General features: G+C 45.6%; 2 protein-coding genes across 3 annotated transcripts in view; both read right to left on the bottom strand.

Moving 5' to 3' along the window:
* DMC1 (DNA meiotic recombinase 1) overlaps window positions 1-6,229 on the bottom strand; it is a 36,577-nt gene extending 30,348 nt beyond the window's left edge. For both annotated transcript variants that reach the window (XM_079773818.1, XM_079773819.1), the window contains exons 1-6: window positions 6,103-6,229; window positions 3,450-3,543; window positions 2,835-2,879; window positions 1,785-1,931; window positions 899-981; window positions 121-173 (exon numbers count right to left, since the gene is read on the bottom strand). In XM_079773818.1, coding sequence (XP_079629944.1) covers window positions 121-173; window positions 899-981; window positions 1,785-1,931; window positions 2,835-2,879; window positions 3,450-3,500 — 379 coding nt within the window. In that variant the 5' untranslated portion in view covers window positions 3,501-3,543; window positions 6,103-6,229. The remainder of the gene's footprint in view (window positions 1-120; window positions 174-898; window positions 982-1,784; window positions 1,932-2,834; window positions 2,880-3,449; window positions 3,544-6,102) is intronic.
* Window positions 6,230-11,852: 5,623 nt separating this feature from the next.
* Window positions 11,853-20,631, bottom strand: part of FAM227A (family with sequence similarity 227 member A) — a gene marked incomplete at both ends in the record, with an annotated part of 44,592 nt that continues 35,813 nt past the window's right edge. Inside the window, 4 exons of the mRNA XM_079775495.1 lie at window positions 11,853-11,864; window positions 15,648-15,703; window positions 18,051-18,079; window positions 19,964-20,059. Coding sequence (XP_079631621.1) covers window positions 11,853-11,864; window positions 15,648-15,703; window positions 18,051-18,079; window positions 19,964-20,059 — 193 coding nt within the window. The remainder of the gene's footprint in view (window positions 11,865-15,647; window positions 15,704-18,050; window positions 18,080-19,963; window positions 20,060-20,631) is intronic.

Raw genomic sequence — 20,631 nt, 5'->3', positions numbered from 1 at the left:
AAGTTCTAAATTAGATATAATTTACTATTGGTTGTTTATTTAATTATATATGTATGTTTGTATATATGTGTGTATATGTATAATTTTCCCCCAATAACAAAATATTAAGGTTCTGCTTACCTCCAAAAGCTTCTGTGATTGCCATGCTTTCAATTCCACCTCCTAGCAACTTACTGGAATAGAAAGCAAGCATAAGTAACAGGAACAGAAATAGAGAAATCAAGAAAGGAGAAAGCATTAATATCATTTCTTTCTATGTCTATCTATCTATTCAACATGAACAGGAACTCTTGGCTGAACAAATGGTACACCACCTGTTAAATAACAGGTTCTACTGTGTGAGGGCTGGTGGATCAACAGAACAACTTGTAAGCCCTGCTGTTCTTATTTCTGGTACCAATAGGAAATGGGCATTATAAGCCTTATGTCTCAGTTCTGGTCTTTAGAGCTGAATTGGAGTTTGAATAAATAGTCTTATTATTAACTGGGTTTTTCATATTGTGCTAGAACTATGCTTCTAAAAGTCAACTAACTATTCAATTTTTTAAAAAAATATACTGAGAAACATGAAAAGTAGTTATTAGGAGAAAGGAAATGATAAGTTAAACTATTTTTTAAGTGATTTAAAAAATTAGTTTAGCCTAATTTTAAAAATTAGGCTGATTCCAGTAACTATATATTTTTGGCCTGAAGTTCTTGTAAGAAATTTAATCTTGTTTCTACAAGTAGCTTAAAATTTATTTGCTACAGTTGCCTTTTGAAAAACACACACACAAAAAAACTACTTCAAAAGAAGAAGCTATTTCTACTACGTTTGGTAGAAACAACAGCCAGATAGAGAAAAATATAGTATTTCAAAGACTGTGCTTAGTAGTTATACAATATATGAGATACACACTCAAATTCCTGGCTCCCAGTGGTGATATGGAAAACCATTTTCCTCTTCTCACTATACTCAAACGCAGTCAAGAATCCTGGCTCCTTCAGAAAGATAAAAAGGAAGGGTTTTAAAAGTGTATAAGGTGATGGTTTTAATTTTAAATGCTGCCAAAAACTATAGACTTGGTTATCAGGATCATTATTTGATATAAGCTACAGTTCATTTGTCTTTGAAGGCAGCACAAGGTCATAGTTAAGAACACAGGCTCTTGAGCTACCCCACCTAGGTTCAGTGGCCCCAAAAGCTCTACACAAAAGCTTGAATCAAAGCCTATGTTTTTGCTTGGAGCCTGTCAGCAACATGGACCTCTCATAGTTTGTGGGCCCAGCTACAAGGTATGGGTTTCATACCTTGGCTCAGCTTTAGCTCAGCTGACACAGTGAGCATATTCTTGGTCCTATCGATCTCAACTGTATATATCCACTGTTAGTTATTTTCTAACCCAATGCTCTGTTATCAATTGGTCTATACCAGGAGAAAGTAACTTCTTTGGTGCTGAGCGCATTACAACAGCTATGATATATTTGAGAAGACAAAACAAAAATAAGGAGGAGGAATGTAAAAAAAACCCAAAACAAAAATAAAAAGGAGAAGAAAAGGCAGAGAAAAAGAAATATAAAGAGAGACAAAAAGAAACGTTTGGTAAAAATAATTACCTTCATAGTGTTCCAGGTCTCTTAACCCTGCCTCAATCTTTCAGAAATTAATTGGGGAGAATAGTACACTATGATCTACAGTAACTTAGAGTTTCCACAATGGTTTCTGGTGTTCATAATGAAAAAGGCTACAGAAACTCACAGAGCCCTTCTCTAAGCTAAAACAACAAAGAATGCATTTTGCTTACAATAAGTTTGTTGGCTGCCTCTTTAATCTTGTCCACTTTTGCTTCTGAGAGCCCTTTGACATTGCATAGGGCTCTTCTTGTTGTCATTTGTATCCCTTTGATGGTACAGATTCCTACTGACTTCAATTTTTTAATGTCAGCCACGTTCTGTAAATAAAAGAATGGAGATTGATAAAATACCAGCCTGAAAAATTCCCATAGTATGTACTTTTGTGTCCATCTCCTTTCACTGTGATGCCAATTTTATACAAGCAACCAGGTGGAACCCACCCACCATGTAGCCAAATGTTCTGGAAATATCTGAGTAGAACATACCCAGCACACAGCCAAATGTTCTGGCTGTGCCCTGATTTCCCAAGAATGTTAGTGGGACCATGGCAATGTAACAAGGAATTCAAAAGAAAAGTCTGTTGGTAGAAAAGCTAGCTAATTTGTCACACATTCACCCCCTCAGTTCAGCTCCTTCCTTCTACAAAACTTCATTACTAATATATTCTTGTACATTTTTTAAAAGATTTTTCCCCCTCTACCCTTGGAGAATGCAAATAACTATATCACCAAAGGACCAGAATTTTCTCTTGTTCCTATTTTCTAAACCTAGCCGAAAGAGATAAAATGTGATGCTTCAAAAGATAATGTCACAGAAGTTTTCTATCAACTAATTGCTGTTGATATTCATTTAGTTTGTTATTCGCAGTCTGGGTTTCTGTAAACATCATTTACTCTAATCATCTGACACAGAACTGAATTTTCTGCTGATGAAGACAGTAGATGCAGAGAGCTTGGAATACCTCCAGTTGAACCATTGGTTCTCCAACGTGGGCAATTTTGCCTCCTGGGGATACTTGACAATGTCTGGACAAATTTTAGTTGTGCTACTGGATATAGTGAATGGTTAGGAGCCAGGGATGTTGCTAAACACCCTACAATGCATGGGACAGCTCCCCACAACAAAGAATCGCCCAGTCCCAACTGTTCAAGAAGGTCAAGCCTGAGAAACCCTGAATTGGACAATTTCACACAGCATTAAAAAACAAACAAAAAACTTACAATTCCATATTTTTGTAACAGGTCAATGTCTTGAAACAAAGATTCCTAAAGGAGCGCAAACAAAAAAATGGAGTTTTGGTTATTTATATTCAACTGTTTAGCACCTTTTAAAGAGTTAATTCAATATTATGGTCACTCCAAATTCCTAAAATTCCACTTCTCCAGACAGAGGTACGATCAATAATACTTTACAAGCACTTTGTTACATACTTAGAAGAGCTAACATCGAAAGGGCTAGAAAATCAAATAGTTTTGTCATGGCCTAAGATCTTCACCCACAGGAATGGAACAACATTTAACCTATTTTAAAATATGTTTTCTCAACCTTCTTCCCCACAAGACCCTGCACTCCTTCCTCTGCTATTTGTTACCAGTATGCACAGGAACCAGTATGGCCATACACGTGGTTAAGTTAATGAAATTATCCCATGCCAGTTGCTAAGTAGCTAATCTTAGCACCCCTTGCTAAACAAGTTGTTACATATTTGTAATATTGCCTCTCTCTAGAACTAGGTTTTATTTCTATTCAGTTTCTAAATATAGTTGCTAATAGAAGGAGCTTCATTTTTGTGGCATGACTGAATGTCTGCATATCTTTCAATATTCTTGTCATACCTCATCATCTTGGAATCCTGGTTCCTCCAGCACAACTTGATCCTCCTTCATATTGAAAGGAGAGCAGCAGAAAAAAACAACACACCACCCAATTCTGGGAAAACAAGAAATATTATTTAAGAAGTAGTCATAGATTATACAGTGTAAAATCCTTTGCCCATGAGGCCTCCTTGATTTTATTTCAAAGTCCAGAAGGATAATTAGAGAAACATTTGGCTGGCCTATAGTCTTTCTGCTGAGCATGTGGCATTATCTCTTTCGTGAGGATGTATGTGGGGTGGGGATTTAAGTTTCTTCTCTCTCTCCTCAAAACTGGTCATTTAAAAAATATCTTTTGAAGGCCATGCGCCCCTGGGTCCGGGTGAAGCTGGATCCCGGGTCCAGGTGAGGCCATGTGCCCCTGGATCCGGGTGAGGCTGGGTCCCGGGTCCGGGGGAAGCCGCACGCACCTGGGTCCAGGTGAGGCCACGCACCCCCTGGGTCCGGGTGAGGCCACGTGCCCCTGGGTCCGGATGAAGCCGTGCCCCTGGGTCTGGCCGAGACCCAACCAGAGGGAATCGAACCTGCATTACCACCATTTGTCCACCATCCAGAGCAGAGGGGTCAGTGCCGACATGTACACATAAGGAACTGGTGGACATTGATATTGGGTCTCAAAAGAACTGTTGGTCCAGAAAGAAACTCACTACAGACTGATTCATTTGCCTGTCAGCATAACTATTATTGCTCGTCTCACATTCAGTTCATATAAGTATATCTCTAGTGACACATGATCTCGCTCATCTAGGGGAAATGATGAACAACATAGACTGATGAACAAGAACAGAACCAGAAACAAGGAGGCATCGATCGGACTATCGGGCCTCAGAGGGAGGATAGGGGAGGGTGAGGGGAGGGGGGAGAGATCAACCAAAGGACTTGTGTGCATGCATATGAGCCTAGCCAATGGTTAAGTTCAACAGGGGGTTGGGGCATCCGTGGGGAGGGGTGTGGGATGGGAATGGGGGAATGAGGACAAATATGTGACACCTTAATCAATAGAGATTTTTAAAAAATCTTTTGATTTCCTATAGCACAGCTAATTATGACTGTCTGATATCTTTTTTGTTATCTTGAAATGTTATCTAGAATTGCATACTGCTATTTAACCTTCCATGTTTATGTTAATAACACTCTAAGAACTTTGACCTTATATCATTCTTCCTGTATCCTCCCTGGCTCCTAGAACTTAGTCTACCCTCAATAGGTAGATTTTATTTTCCTCATAAACTATGAATACCTTTCTGCTAGTTAATGGGCTCTCTTGTAACATATATCTTTTTGCTTCATAGAACATTAGGTGTCTTTTGTATTTACTAATTTTATAAAGATTTAAAATTACAGTGGCTACTCTCTCTCTATATATAAAAGGCTAATATGGCCGTAACTGGTTTGGCTCAGTGGATAGAGTGTTGCCCTGTGGACTGAAAGGTCCCAGGTTTGATTCCAGTCAAGGGCATGTACCTTGGTTGCGGGCACATCCCCCGTAGGAGGTGTGCAGGAGGCAGCTGATCGATGTTTCTCTCTCATCGATGTTTCTAACTCTCTGTCCCTCTCCCTTCTTCTCTGTAAAAAAAAAAATCAATAAAATATTAAAAAAAAAAAAGGCTAATATGCAAAGTGTCCCCTCTGGAGTTGGACCAGGAGACTGGGAGTTTGAGGACTTGCTATGACATGCACTGACCACCAGGGGGCGGTGCGGAAGGAAGGAAGGCCCTGATCGCCAGCCAGGCCTAGGGACCCTACCCATGCACAAATTTTGTTCACCAGGCCTCTAGTCTATAATAATAAAAGTGTAATATGCTAATTAGACTGGACAGCCAAAAGACCTGGATGAACCCAAAGCTGCGAGGGCCGAGCATATGATAAAATTAGGGCCAAGAAACAGAATCCAACAGCCATTTAGCACTGTAGCTGTTGTTTTAAGATCTCAGGAATCTACAAGCCATGGCTGTATTTATTAGAATAAAATGTGGTCCCAGTAATTCCTTTCGGGGGGTCTATTCCATCTCCTCACGTAACACTAAAGTCGGGGGTGGGGGACTAGCAGAAGGGAACGAACTGCTGAGAGAGAGGTATGGTTGCTACCACCTATACTTCTGAACAGCAAAGTAACGGAGGCAAACGAGAGACCGTGTGCGTGGATCTCCTAGAATACTGCCCCTCGGTTAATCATGTCTGTTATTACCCAAAGTTCCACACTGACTGTCCTCGTGGACGAAAACAAAAACCATCCGTTTCTTCTCCCCTTGGAAAAACGAAAAGATTGTTCTCTCTCTCTCTCTCAAGTAGCAAGTGATGGATTGGACAGCGGCCCCTCAGCCTCAGGCGCCAAGGCGTGGGGAGCGCAGGCCGGGCCCCCTCAGCAGCGGCCTGGTCGGCTTCGCCGGACCTTTTCCTGACTGATTCCCTCAGGAGAAGGCTGAGGGCCTCTTCAGGACGCAGGCGCGACTGGATTTAACATGGGGATGCTGGAAACCCCTCGAGATCCCTGAGGTTCCCTCCCGGGGTGAGGGCCCGGCAACCACCTCCGAGCCTTAAGGACGACGGAACCCTGGCGCTTTCCCTCAGCTTCTTCACACGCTTCCTTTTTTGCTACAAGCCCCGCTCGTACCCACAGTCTTCGAGGTTCTTGAAGTGAATCCCTTCCGCCCCGCAAGCGGGTTTTCCAGTCCTCAGGGATTCTGGCTTGGAACCCGAACCCGGAGACTGGCGCCTCGCGCCTCACGGACCAGGAGGTTGGGTTCCAACCGGCGGCAACTGGCACGCGCCGGGCGAATACTCCTGGAGGACCGAGGGGGCGGGGCTGCGCGGCGGGGCGGGGCTGCGCTGAGGGGCGGGGCTGCGCGGCGGGGCGGGGCTGCGCGGGGGGCGGGGCGGCGGGGCGGGGCGGGGCTGCGCGGGGGGCGGGGCGGGGCGGGGCGGGGCGGGCCCCAGGGGCACGGAGGACACCCGTTGAAATCTGGAGGTGCAAGTACTGAGGTGGGCGCGGAGGGGAGGACAGGCAGCTGTGAGAAGGAAGGCCCTAAGGTGGGGGCTGTCCCGGGATGAAGAGACCCCTGGGAAGGGGACATGAAGTGGCAGACCTCCAGGCGGAGGAGCGGTGCTGAGGGGAGGTGGCTGACTTATCCTGTTCAGGACTGCAGTTAGGTAGGAGGACGGTTATGGGGCTCTTTTCCTCCTGCTCAAGGCTTTTCTTTTCACTCCCAGGTTTGCATTCCTGGCATTGATAACTGGCTTCACTAAAAAACTCAGGGTTTCCTAATGTCCCTTTCTTCTCTATGACACTCTCACCATTTGCCACTCTCTAGTTTGCGAGTGAGGCACCCAAAGCCCATTCAGGATGTAGAGGAAGTTTTCTTCGTCTTAACTTGAAATTTAATTAAAGGATAGAGCAATCTTTTCTTTTTTAAAAAATATATTTTTATTTCAGGGAGGAAGGAAGAGGGAGAGAGAGAGAGAAACATCAATGAGGAGAGAACATTGACTGGCTGCCTCCTGCATGCTCCCCACTGGGGATCAAGCCCGAAACCTGGGCATGTGCGCTTGACTGGACTCGAACCTGGGACCCTTGAGTCCGCAGGTCGACGCTCTATCCACTGAGCCAGACCAGCTAGGGCACAATCTTTCCTTTTTAGACACTCACAGTGTCAGTTGTCAGTACACACACTTTCCAGTGGAGAATAAGGAACATGTAAATCAACCTCCAGCCCTAACCGGTTTGGCTCAGTGGATAGAGCGTCGGCCTTCGGACTCAAGGGTCAGGTTCGATTCCGGTCAAGGGCATGTACCTTGGTTGCGGGCACATCCCCAGTGGGGAGTGTGCAGGAGGCAGCTAATGGATGTTTCTAACTCTCTATCCCTCTCCCTTCCTCTCTGTAAAAAATCAATAAAATATATATATTTTTAAAAAATCAACCTTCAACCCTGGGCAGCTGCAGTAGGATCCCCTCTCCTGGAGGTGGGGTGGAGGCGTGCACGTCCCCTCCTTTATTAGCTTGTCCTGCTGCCACGTGATGGCACTCAGACGGTTCATTGTTTTCTGCAAGGCAGGCATTCTACAAAATCATCATATTCTCTCTTGCACTCTCTGTGCGGATGCCACGGATTCCATGTGCACATTCTATCCATTCTTCCTCAAAAGCACGGCACCGACATGGAATCTCTGAGGCTGCTCAGCACTTCGGACTGCCCATGGTACTGGATGATATGCTGGCAACGCGAAGACCTGCCACAACGTTAACTTGAAATTTTAAATACACAACAGAAGCCAAACATATGCTGGTCCAGCTTTTAAATAGAAATGTTAAGCCAGCTTTCATGTCAGCAGAGCTGTCTCTTAAATGCTGACTGACTTTTGAGGAGAGAGAGTCATGAAACATTTGAAAGAGCATCTGTTGAGGTGGAGGCTGTGATGTATCTTGGATGAATATCTGTGCAAACAGTTTTTGGGTTCAAGACCTAGTACAGGGCGACCCTTTTTCTTCAGTGTCTGGACCATTTTGCTGGAATCAATAGCAATCAAATTCCCACAATAGCAGTTGTCATTTTGTAGGGCGTTGCTCCCCTCCCCCAAGTTGATTGTCTAAAAGAGCCAACAAATAACTGCCATGGCTCTCCAAACCCTGTCATTTTCCAGAAACATCGCCTGTCCTTCATGCTGAATGGAAATTAGTGCTCATTGTTGGGATGGACTGGATAGTGATAATAGGCGTTCACTTTGAGAACTCACCTAAAAGAATTACAGCAATTTCTGAGCAACTTGTTATATGAAGACATCAACTGTACAGAAGAGCTGCAAAGAGCACAGCAAGATGATTTAGGGAAATAGAACATATGTGGTTTGGTGTAGTGACAGCTGGGAGAGAGAAATGCTCATAATATTTGAAGGTTGTGTGCAGTACACTTAAAGAAACTGAAAGGAGCTTGTAATAACAAATTCGTGAAGTGAGGATAAAAATCTTGTTTGAACATGATATTGGTTATATAAAACTTTTAAGTGTTTTTTTAAAACATGCGTTATTTATTTTTTAAAAATATTTTTATTGATTTCAGAGAGGAAGGGAGAGGGGAAAGAGAGATAGAAACATCAATGAGGAGAGAGAATCATTGATGGCTGCCTCCTGCACACACCCTACTGGGGGTTGAGCCTGCAATCTTGGGCATGTGCCCTTGACTGGAATCGAACCTGGGACCCTTCCGTCCACAGGTTGACGTTCTATCCACTGAGCCAAACCAGGTAGGGCAAAACCCTGTGGTAATTAAAATTCATTCTGATTCCATTCCAATCAGAAAAAAAAGATGTCTTCCATATCGTATAAAAATTCTGAATAGGGTGGTGACATTTCAAATCAGTGGGGGAGTGATGAATCCAATGAATGTTGTTGGAACAACTAGGTAGTCATCTGGAAGAAAAATAAAATTGGAGCCATACTTCACACCTTATACCAAAATAAATTCCAGATGGAGCAAGAAATTAAATCTGAACAATAAAATAATAAAAGTGCTAGATATAGAGCATGGCAAGCCAGAACTTTTCTGTCAATTAGTAACCAATTAGTAATTATATCAATTAGTTTTTACAGTTTCTCAAATCCTTCAGCAAGGCAACAAATTCTCCATAAAATTAAAAAATGTTGTGTCATTTTTATGATATTCTAAGAAAAACAACAACAGGCAGTAGGATTACAGTTAAGATCTGAATTTTAAGCCATTACACTTTATTGCCCCTCTGAGGACAACGACCTTATAACCAAATAGATGCATATGATTCCTCAAACTGATGCCTATAGATATACTAGTAGCCCATTTGCAGAAAGAATCCTGCAAGCAGCCGCTGAGGCTGCGTGTGCTGCCACTGCTGCCGCCGCTGTTGCAGCCACCGCTGCCGCCGCTGTTGCAGCCACCGCACCTGCACCCGCGGGCCGCTGCCGCCCGCCCTGCTCCGCCCCACCCGGGCTTTCCCTCTGGCAGCCACCTTGCTTTCCGCTTTTCCTCCCTCTTCCAAGTTGTCTTCAGTCTTCACTCCTCCCTCCCTCAGCATATGCAAATTAACCGCCATCTTTGTTGGGTAATTTGCATACTTGCCCTGATTGGCTGGTGGGCGTGGCTTGGGCGTAGCGAAGGTGCGGTCAATTTGCATATTACTGTTTTATTAGGTAGGATAATCTTAGAGTTTAAAGAGCTCAAATTTGAGAAATCCTTTAGTAGAGAACTAAAGAATGAAGGGTCATCCTGAAAAAAAGAATTTCACTGGGTACATCTCCCCTTAAACATATTTAATTCATTCAAAAGATTGTCAAACACTGTACTAGGTGTTGGGTGCTAGGAATTCAACAAACAAGATACAAACCCTAATGGGGGCTACAGAGGAGTATATAGGCAAATACAGTAGTATATATACACATACATATATATCAGTCATTTGGGGCTTTCTCATTTATTTAGGTTTATTTCCAAGTTTGAAAAACTCCCAAAGTTGGCACATAGCTGCCCAGAGAAGTATGCCCATGACAGTTTATTTAAGCACTGTTTATTAAACATTAGAGGCGCGGTGCACAAAATTTGTGCACTGGGGGAGGGGGGGTGTCCCTCAGCCCGGCCTGCACCCTCTCCAATCTGGGACCCCTCAGGGGATGTCTGACTGCCGGTTTGGGCCCAACAGGCCTAAACCGGCAGTCAGACATACCTCTCACAATCTGGGACTGCTGGCTCCCAACCGCTCGCCTGCCTGCCTGCCTGATTGCCCCTAACCACTTCTGCCTGCCAGCCTGATCACCCTCTAACCACTCCCCTGCCAGCCTGATCAACGCCTAACTGCTCCCCTGCTGGCCCGATTGCCCCCAACTGCCCTCCCCTGCCAGCCCGGTCACTCCCAACTGCCCTCTCCTGCTGGCCTGGTCACCTCTAACTGCCCTCCCCTGCAGGCCTGATCACCTACAACTGCCCTCCCCTACCAGCCATCTTGTGGTGGCCATCTTGTGACCACATGGGGGCGGCCACTTTGTGACCACATGGGTGAAGCCATTGTGCAAGGGTGTGATGGTCAATTTACATATTACCTCTTTATTATATAGGATGTGTCCCCAGCTCTCTGCTGGAAATGGAGAGAGAGACAGATCTGTTCTTAACCTTTTGCACTCGGATGTTGAGTGTGACTCAACACGGTTAGCATTAGAATAAAGGAATCGAGAAAAAAGCAAGCGAGTGCAAAGGGTTAAAAAGCCATGAGTCTCATAGGGTAGATACAGAAACAGATAATCACACGCAGGCCAAGATAAGAGCGATTATATATCAATGCCTTTGGGAACCAAGCAGACCTCTCCCTGGGGATGCTCACAGAGGTGGTAACTCTCAATTTGGGGCTGGAAGGAGAATTAAGAGTTTGCCAGCTGGGCACTGGGAAAGGCAGGGAGCCAGAGGCTTCTTTAAAGCTGCAAGTGGTTCTGCCGGAGTGAGCAGTGGGTGCTAGGGAGACATGGGCTCTCAGAAGCAAAGGGGAGAAGCCCAAGGTAACATGAGATGACAGCTGACGTGCACAGCACTTCCTGCTTCCCACCCATTCCACACACACACACCCTGCCTGTGGTAGGAACGCTACTATCTCTATTTACAGATGATGGAAATAAGGCACCACAAGGTTAAATAATTGCCCAGGGATCACAGTCAAGCTCATGCCCAGGCTCTTAACCAATGTGCTAAGTCAGTATATGGCCGACTCTGTATGTTCATATGCGATTTTATTTTCCATTTTCAGAAGTATGGTATAAGCGCACATAGGAGAAGCAACTAAGCCATACTTTAGAAAGAGTAAAGATAGGTCTTTTAATCTTGGCCTTCCTGAGAGGCCTATGGTTAGGAGTACTCATTCATTTCTGGAAGGGGTCCATGCAAGGACGATCTTGGACCCAAGCACTACCAAAGATCATCTTTTTAAAAATATATATTTTTATTGATTTCAGAGAGGAAGGGAGAAGGAGAGATAGAAACATTAACGCTGAGAGAGAATCATTGACTGGCTGCCTCCTGGGATCGAGCCCACAACCTGGGCATATGCCATGACCAGGAATCAAACCGTGACCTCCTGGTTCATTCGTCGATGCTCAACCACTGAACCATGCCGGCTGGGCAAGGACTGTCTTGAAAGACAGCAATGCAGTTTACCCTGGGTGTGGAAAACCAGGAGACCTTCCTTCTGTGGGGGCTAGTAGAAGAGATAGGTAGGCGAACGAGTAATTACCTCTACTATGGTAACTGCTCATAAATAACGGGAGTGCACAAAAGGCTGTGGGAGCATGCAGGAGGGGCACATGTGTCAACCTTGCTGGTGATGTTTCAGGGAAGGCTTCCTGGAGGAGGGGGCGTCTACGTGGGGTCCTGAAGGAGGAACAGGAATTAGCAACGTTGGGAGTTAACAGGGAAGAGGGAGAAGGGATAGCCATGCACAGAAGCAGCAACAGGCAAAAGCCCCAGAAACAGGAGCGAGAGCATGGCTCTTTAGAAGAAAACTGCAAATAAAGAGTTGACTGTGGCTTAGGTAACGAAGGGGAGGAGAGCACTCTGGTTATCTGAGCCACCTGGCACCTTATCATGGCAGGTGCTCAACGTGTCCTGGCTTCAGGAGAAGAGTATACGGTTTCCACAGCAACAATAACGACGACGATGGTTGGTAGCAATAACCGAGTGAAATATGCGGTGCCAGGAACTTTGCATACATAGTTCATGTAATCACCACCACAATGCTACCCTGCTAGGCAGGCTTTCCTTTCTGTAGGTCAAGTCACACAGCTATTCGGCCTAAAGTCACACATCTATTACGAGGCAAGGGAGGGACTCTAAGCCCCGAATTTTCTGGGGCCTTCTCTATCACCCTTCCTGTACCCCCTTTACCTGTGCAATATTGTCCAATGGGGGTAACCAAGAGTTCCTCAGGGTTCAAGTGAAGAGGCATATCCCTGGGAGACACCATAGGTCCCAAGAATGCAGTTATTTGCTTCTTGGTTCAGGCAGACTACTGTCTGCATGATTTCTTCCCTCTTGGCTGTGCCAAACAGACTGTTCTAACACGGAACAGGTACTCTTTGTGCCGAAGCCAAAATGATACTGGCTAAGCCTCTCAGCCCCCTGCCTATCCTCTGCACACTGGTCCTGTACCTCTGAGCCTCAGGGAAGTTTCTCTCCACTTGGTTTTTCTTGGATCCCACGCAGATCTCTACCAAAGCATAATGCATGTTTGATTTAGGCATCCTGCTCTCTCTTCTCGACTGTGAGCCCCTTAAGGTCAGAGAGTGGGTCTTTATTCATCTCTGTATCCACAGGGACAAATGCAGGCATGACAGCAAATAGACACCTACTGAATGTTTGCTCAACCTCTCCAAGCCCCAGTGTCCTCCTAGGAGAATGGAGGTAACAGTACCATCTTGGGGGGCCACAGGAGGAGTAACAGAGATAATGTCTAAAAACACTTAACAGAGCACTCAGCACATAGTAAGTGCTCAATAAAATGATGTCTCCTATGATTACTATGCTACATAATATTATATATTCCATGGTGTCAATAAACGAGTGAATGAAAAAATTAGTAAATGCATGAATGAATGAATGAGGTGAATTAACTTCATTGTACATCTTGACTTTGGCCCAGGGTAGGAGTGACCTTTAATATTATTTTTCCCATGGACTGGGAATGACTAGATGTGCTACAGTATTGTTTTTTGTTTGTCTTGTTTCTGTTTTAGATTAAGCCCATGTGCAGGCTTCATCCCGAAAGTTCTCCCAATTCTTGGACAAGGATTCCTCCAGATTCGCCCGAAGGTGAGGGGCTGTCTTTTCCTGCATTACTTCCGACTTGCTGATCTCTCTGTGGATGAACCGTAAAGACACAAATGGAAACAGAGTTGAAAGCCGGTGTGATCAAGAGAATGAAGAAGGGAATCCCCAGGATGACATAAACAGCTAGAAATCAACCACCCAGAGGGAAGCAGGTCAGAAGGTGAGGCTGATGGACGATGCAAGCGTGTCAAATTCGCGGCCGGTGGGCCGCATGCCTTGGTTAAGTTTGACTTGCTTGAATTGTAAAGTGTCTGAATGTACTGGGAGGAGATTTACGCAACCAAGTGGAATCTGGCGACAAATTATAATCTACACTAATAATAGAGAAACATACAAATTACCATCACTCCGCTATGCCCAACAGCCAATCAGAGTGAGTATGCAAATTAAACAAAAACCATGGCGGCAGCCCCGCCCCCCAGCTGCTCTGGGCCTGTGGGAGTCGGAGAAGTCAAGCGCCAGCGCCTTGAGGCTAGCTGCAGCCATGGAGACCAAGAAGCCGCCTGCCCTGTGATCCCAGGCTACAGCCAGCTGGAGAAGCCGCCCGCCCCATGTCCGCCCGCCCCATGTCCGCCCGCCCCATGTCTGCCTGCCCCATGTCCTCCCGCCCCATGTCCACCCGCCCCATGTCCTGAGGGAGATGGAGAAACCGGGCCCCAGTACCTGTGGCTGGCTGCAGCCCAGGAGATGAAGAGGCCACCTGCCCTGTGATCCCAGGCCGCAGCCAGCAGCAGAAACCTCACGTCCGCCTGCCCCACATCCTGGGGGAGACTGAGAAACTGGGCCCCAGCGCCTGAGGCGTGATGCGACCTGGGAGATGAAGAATCCGCCTGCCCTGTGATCCCAGGCCGCAACCAGCCGGAGAAGTCGCCCCCACTGCATCTGAGGGAAGATGGAGAAGCTGCCTGCCTGCGGTCCAGGCGCCAGCACCTGTAGCTGGCTGTGGCCTGGTAGACAGAGAAGCCGCCCACCCCGCGGTCCTGGGCACCAGCACCTGCGGCTGGCTGTGGCCCGGGGGATGGAGAAGCTTCCCACCCTGCGGTCCCGGGCACCAGCACTTGCAGCTGTAGCACAGGCGAAGCCACCTGCCCACCATCCCCTGTGGCTGAAGCCGGCCTGGGTGCCTATGGCTGACCAGAGGAAGGGAGCCCGGATCCTGGGTGCCTGTGGTCAGCTGGAGGAGGGAATCCTGGGTCCCGGGTGCGGGGCTGAGGCAGAGGTGGTTAGGGGCAGTCAAGCCAGCAGGGGAGCAGTTAGGGACAATCAGGCTGGCAGGCAGAAGAAGTTAGGGGCAATCAGGCAGGCAGGCGAGCGGTTAGGAGTCAGCAGTTCTGGATTGTGAGAGGGATATCTGACTGCCGGTTATCCCACAAGGGGTCCCAGATTGAAGAGGGTGCAGGCCAGGCTGAGGGACACCCTCCCTGCCGCCTCCCATGCACAAATTTTGTGCACCAGGCCTCTAGTAAGTACATAAGAAAAAAAAAAGGAGAAAACGGGCATATTTAAAAAGAGAGAGACTTGGTTCTAGGGATAGCAAATAGTTTTGCAAGAAAAGAAAAATAACCACAGTACACTCAGTGGCTCATGACAATGGTATTGATGGTATAATAAAGCTGATTAATGAGTCCACAACAGAAACACACTGGGAGGGTGGGAGATGGGAAGTGTATGCGTATGAGAGAGAGCCCTGTCCTCACCTTTCCTAGTGAGAATGCGATAAAGCCTAACACCGAAAAGTCAAGGAGCAGAGCAGCATAGGATTTAGACAGAAAAAGGAAATCAAATACTAAAATAATCCGTTAAGAAAGTGGAAAGTATTGTTTGTGGGGAATGGGAGGGGGGTCCAGGGGAATGCAATTTTTTTGAACAAGCTTTGTAGAACTATTAATTAACTAATATAATAAGCACTTATGTTTACTCTGCATCAGGCACTATTCTGTTTTAAAAATTTTAACCAATTTAATCCTCCTAACAACTTTATGCTGTACATATCATTATCATCACCATTTTACAAATTTGCTGAATCCCTACTAGGTGCTGCCACATGAGCAGGCACAGGATATTCAATGCTGAATGAGACAAAGTGTCTGAACTTGGGAGACTTACAGTACAGAGAGGAAGACAGACACAGACTACAAACAGGTAGTGATGCCTGAGCTGGGCTTTAAGGGTCAAGTAAGAATTAGCCAGTTCAAAATAGTGCCTATACCATGTTCAAGGAAGAGGAAAGAGCAACGAATACTTGTTAAAATGAACTGAACTGGTTGGTCTCCTCTTCCATTGTAAAATGGATGTTAAAAACAAGAGTACTTATAAGCTACTACTAACCTGGAAGATTTCATAGTCCAAGGCATCCAGCTGTAAGTCAGTATCAGTGGTTGTTTCTTTAAAAAACAAAACAAAACAACTGATAAAACTTTCTTCATATTAAGTTTACCTCTTAAGCCTTCTCTTAAGAATAGTTATGCCAGCCCTGGCAGGGTGGCTCAATTGGTTGGAGAGTCTTTGATCCCTGGCAACTGATTGATGTTTCTCTCTCTCTCCCTTCCTCTCTCTCTAAAATCAATAAACATATTCTCTGGTGAGAATTAATAAGAAAAGAAGGAAGGAAGGAAGGGAGAGAGGGAGGGAGGGAGGGAGGGAGGGAGGGAGGGAGGGAGGGAGGGAGGGAAGGAGGCAGGCAGGCTCAGGCCTGGAGTCTGAGGAACAGTCACTAAGCCTCTCCAAGCCTCAGCTGCCTCAGTTGTAAAATGAGAATAATGACATCCTGTATCTCACAGGAAAGCTGTGAGAATTAAATAATACCTGGATTATGCTTAGAGCAGAATAAGGGCCTGGCCAAAACAAGCACTGAATAAATTTTAGCTATGGAAACTGTTGTGTGCCACTGCTCAAGGTGATAACTTATGAATAAGTAAAAGTTATAATTAAGAAAAACATTAGTTGTGATTTTGTTGTTGTTAATCCTCACCTGAGAATATTTTTTTACATTGATTTTCAGAGAGAGTAGAAGGGAGGGGGAGAGTCAGAGAGAGAGAAACATGGATGTGAGAGAGACACATCGACTGGCTGCCTCCAGCATGTGCTGGGGATCGAGCCTGTAACCGAGGTACTGCCCTTGACTGGAATTAAACCCATGTCCCTCAGTCCAAGGGCTGCCAGTCTAATCACTGAGCCAAAGGCCAGGGCTAGCTGTGATTTCTTAACACATTATGTGATATTTTAATTTAGGGTACCAAACTTTGCAGACATACTAAAAATTCAGATGTTATGCTAGTCAATTGCCTTTACCGGGTGCCAGAATTTAAAATAAGATTTTTATGGACTTCTGCAAAGAGCACTATGACTTCTGGCTGTCTTGTCCCCGACAGATGGGCGAATGAGGGCGGTGAGGGCTCAGGAAAATGCCCTGAATGGTCAGCATCTGCTCCTTCACTCTTATTCCATCTGCACGCGAAGCCTGCCTTTCTCAGCCTAGAGCAGTAAGTCGGTGAAACAACTGCAGGACGGCTTTCTTCAAAATGGGTCTGCTCTCATCTCCCAGCCCAGAATGTTCCAACGTAGTTCCTTGCGTTGCTTTGGGCTCAGTGAGTTTTCATGTTATAAAAAGTCTGAGAGCTTAGAGGAGAAGCATTTGGCCTTGACCTTCTGGCGGGGTGTCAGGGAAAGCTTCCTGGAGGAGGAGATGTTGTCTGCACTGACTCTGAAGCAGCAGCAGGCGCCGGCTGGGGAAGGAGGGCCGAGTGGGAGGGGAAGGGCATTTCCTGCAGAGGAAGAGGCTGGCCAAGCGAGGCCTGGAGGCAGGAGAGCTTGGCCTCTTAAGGCAGCTGCAGGGGCTCAATCTGGCTTGAGAGGTGGGGGTGGAGAGAGAGGAGAGGAGTAGGGGCACCTATGAAGGTCTCGTGTCTAAGAGTTTGGATTTTACTCCTAGTTCCTTAGGGGGATGAGGAGAAACTAGGTTTTAAGCAAAAGAGTAGCATGATGAGATGTGGGTATTTGAGAGACCCCTGAGGAGCCTGTGCCTCGGCTCAAGTGGACCTCAGTTCCTCCTTTGAAAACCAGGAACAAGCACATTGGCCTCCGAGGACTTTCTGGGACTTTAATGGGACAAGTGACGGGATGTGGGGAGACCACTTCTCCTCAATTTCTCTCGTATTTGCAACAGGACGAGCAAGTCTGCTCTTCTTCAGGCCCCTCGGAGGCTGGGGTCTCCGACCCTCAGTGACTTCCGATCGAGGTGTCTAGGAGGATGTTTTTGGACCCGGCTGTACCCGTCTGAACGTGACCTTTGGAGCGTGGGGGCGCTTCCCTGTGGGTAAAAACGTGTGCGTTTTCTGGAGTTTTGCCATTTCCGTTCCCAGCGGAGAGTGAGCAGGGAATGGGCTGCCCCGATGGGTAAGCTGGCCCAGGTCTCTCCAACAGGATGCTCCAAGGCTCTGGCCGTAAGGAACGCAAGCCGTTTTAGGGGAAAATAATATGATGACTATTCGTTCTTGGCAGTTTCTATGCCAGGCTCTTCATATGGGTTAGCTCTTTTATACCTATCAACCAGCCACACTTTTTAAGCCCAAGGAAACAGGCCAAGAGAACTTTGTAACTTGGCCTAACGTCGCAGAGGGGGCACAGCAAAGATTCAAAACCCCAGATCTTTTTAGAGTTAAATCTCCTTCCACTGCTTCATCTTTTCCTGGGGGGTGGGGGGGACGACACCTTTACCTTATTGATATTTACCTGTAGGGGCTGGTCCAGAATGGTCATCTCTACCAAAGATAGGTCCACAGCAGAGCCATTATAAAGGAGAAGATATTGGAAATTCTAGTTATGTATTATTATCTCATCATTTTTAATTTCTATTTTCTCTATGTTTTATAGTATATCTACTATATTAGTATGAAATATATATTTATATCTGACATATAACATACCATATATATATATATATATATATATATATATATATATATATATATGGTGTCCCCCAAAATGTGTACACACTTTAACAACTGATAACTCACTTAATTTTCACTCCTTTTCCAGTTAAACTGATTTGAAATAATAGGTGAAGCCAGACTAAGCTTTGAACAAAGAAAATTTATCTACTAGACTTTTTTATAGAGATACATAAAAGATAAAGTTTATGGTACAAAACAGGCAACAGTTGAAGAATGGAGGGTGCACAAATACCAAAAAAGATGATTCTTGATGTTTACAATTCCATTGCTTCATGTTATTTATAAGCAGTGCCTGGACCAGAACGGTCATCAGTACATTTTGAAAATCAACTGTCTGTTAATAAACACTGACTTTATAATCATTCAGAGTATGTATACATTTTGAGGGGACACCTATGTATCTATGGTGTCTAAATAATTAATGTATTACTAGGGGCTGAATTCTCATGAATATTTTACTGAGAGAGAGACAAGATCAAGAAGGCTTGGGGACTGCTGGTCAAGAGGTATAGCCAGGGTTCCACACAGAGGTAAATCTTTATGGGAGACTTTGCAAATCCCCCCAAATACGTATATCCTCCCTTTGTGAAGACCACCTTCTGCCATCAGGATTTTACTTATTTATTTATTTTGTTAATCCTCACCCGAGGATATTTTTTCATTGATTTTTAGGGAGAGTGGAAGGGGAGGGGAAAAACAGAGAGAGAAACATCAATGTGAGAGAGACACATGTGGTTGCCTCCCGCACACGCCCCAACCGGGGCCAGGGATTGAGCCTGCAACTGAGGTATGTGCTCTTGACCGGAATCAAACCTGAGACCTTCAGTCCGAGGGCCGATGCTCTATCCACTGAGCCAAACCAGCGCGGACACTTCAAGACTTTCAAAGTCCAAATATGACCCTGCGGTCTTCCTGTTTGGTAACTTTCTGTGACTCCACGACTTCGGAAATCAAGTGCTTCAGGAGATCCCTCGTGATTTGTCCAGGGATCGTCTCCAGGCTCACCTCTCCTGAAGCCGCTCACGGACCTCCATGACCTCCTGCCTCGGAGCCTTTGCCTCCACTGCTCCACCCACTGAGCACACCAGCCCTTTCTCATCCCTGCCTTCTGCCTGGCAGGTGCCTACTCAGGTGGAGCACACTTCTTTAAAGTGGTTCTGCATGGCTCCAGGCTGCTGCCATCTTTGGCTCTCTGTGGAAGAGCACCTCTGGAACTTAAGGCACTTACTTGCTGATCCATCTACTACCTCCTTTCTAACAGACTGTGAGCCCCTGAAGATAGGGACCGTGTCTCAGCTACTGTTCTTTACCCAGTGTTTCCTGTAGGGGCATTGTGAAGCCCCTACAAACCTGCAGAAACACGTGGATGATCCCCACTACCTCTGGCTGTTACAAAGGTTAACGTGAGGTCATGTTCCTACCATGTTTAGATTAATGCTTGGCACAGAGTAACCAGATAATAAATGGTAGTCATTATTATATTATAATTTCATATTATTAGTTATAATATAAAATAATGGGTAAAAGACTAAGTGCATGAGTAAATGTAGTCACCCAAGTAAAAAACTCCTCACTCCTGTTTTTCACTCAGCCTGCAAAATATTATAATGAACTCTCTTCTCTCTCCTGGGAATCATTATTATTTTTCAGTCTTTGGCCACAGTTTTCGTTTTCTCCTGTTGTTCTACCTACCTGAAATCAGAATCATCAGAGGAGCTTTCATCATGACTTGAAAGTGGGAAGGAAGAGTCATTCCACTTATGTCTCTCTTCCTCCCCTTTTTCCCTCCTGTGGGAAAACGAAAAAGACATCAACAAAAATCAGCTCAAAAATTCAGTGTGATTTCTTCAAAGCTGTCACCGGATTTCTTCAAGCTTGTCACCAGAACCTTGATGGGTGTTGAAAGAAAAAGTTTACAAATCAATCAGTAACGTTGGCAATAGCAAACAACTGAAGCAGAGTGGGGAACACACTGTAATGACTCCCTCATTCATTTTTAAAAATATGTTTTTATTGATTTTTTAGAGAAAGGAAGGGACGGGGGAGAGAGAGAGAGAAATATCAATAAGAGACACATCAATAGGCTCCCTCCTGCACGCCCCTGAAAGGGGATCGAGCCCGCAACCTGGGCATGTGCCCAGACTGGGAATCAACCGGTGACCTCTCCGTGCATAGGATGATGCTCAACCAACTGAGCCTCACTGGCCAGGGCTCCCTCATTCATTTCTAAGCATTGACTGAGGACCTGTTGGGTGCCAGGCACAGACTAGACCCTGGGAAAACAAGGTCATCTAGGACAAGATTCCCAACCTCGAGAACAAGTCTTTAATTCTAGGAGATGAACAAATAAAACTCTGACT

Source organism: Cnephaeus nilssonii (assembly GCF_951640355.1).
Source record: "Cnephaeus nilssonii genome assembly, chromosome: 6".
NCBI lineage: Eukaryota > Metazoa > Chordata > Mammalia > Chiroptera > Vespertilionidae > Cnephaeus > Cnephaeus nilssonii.
This window is presented reverse-complemented; position numbering and strand designations above follow the sequence as displayed.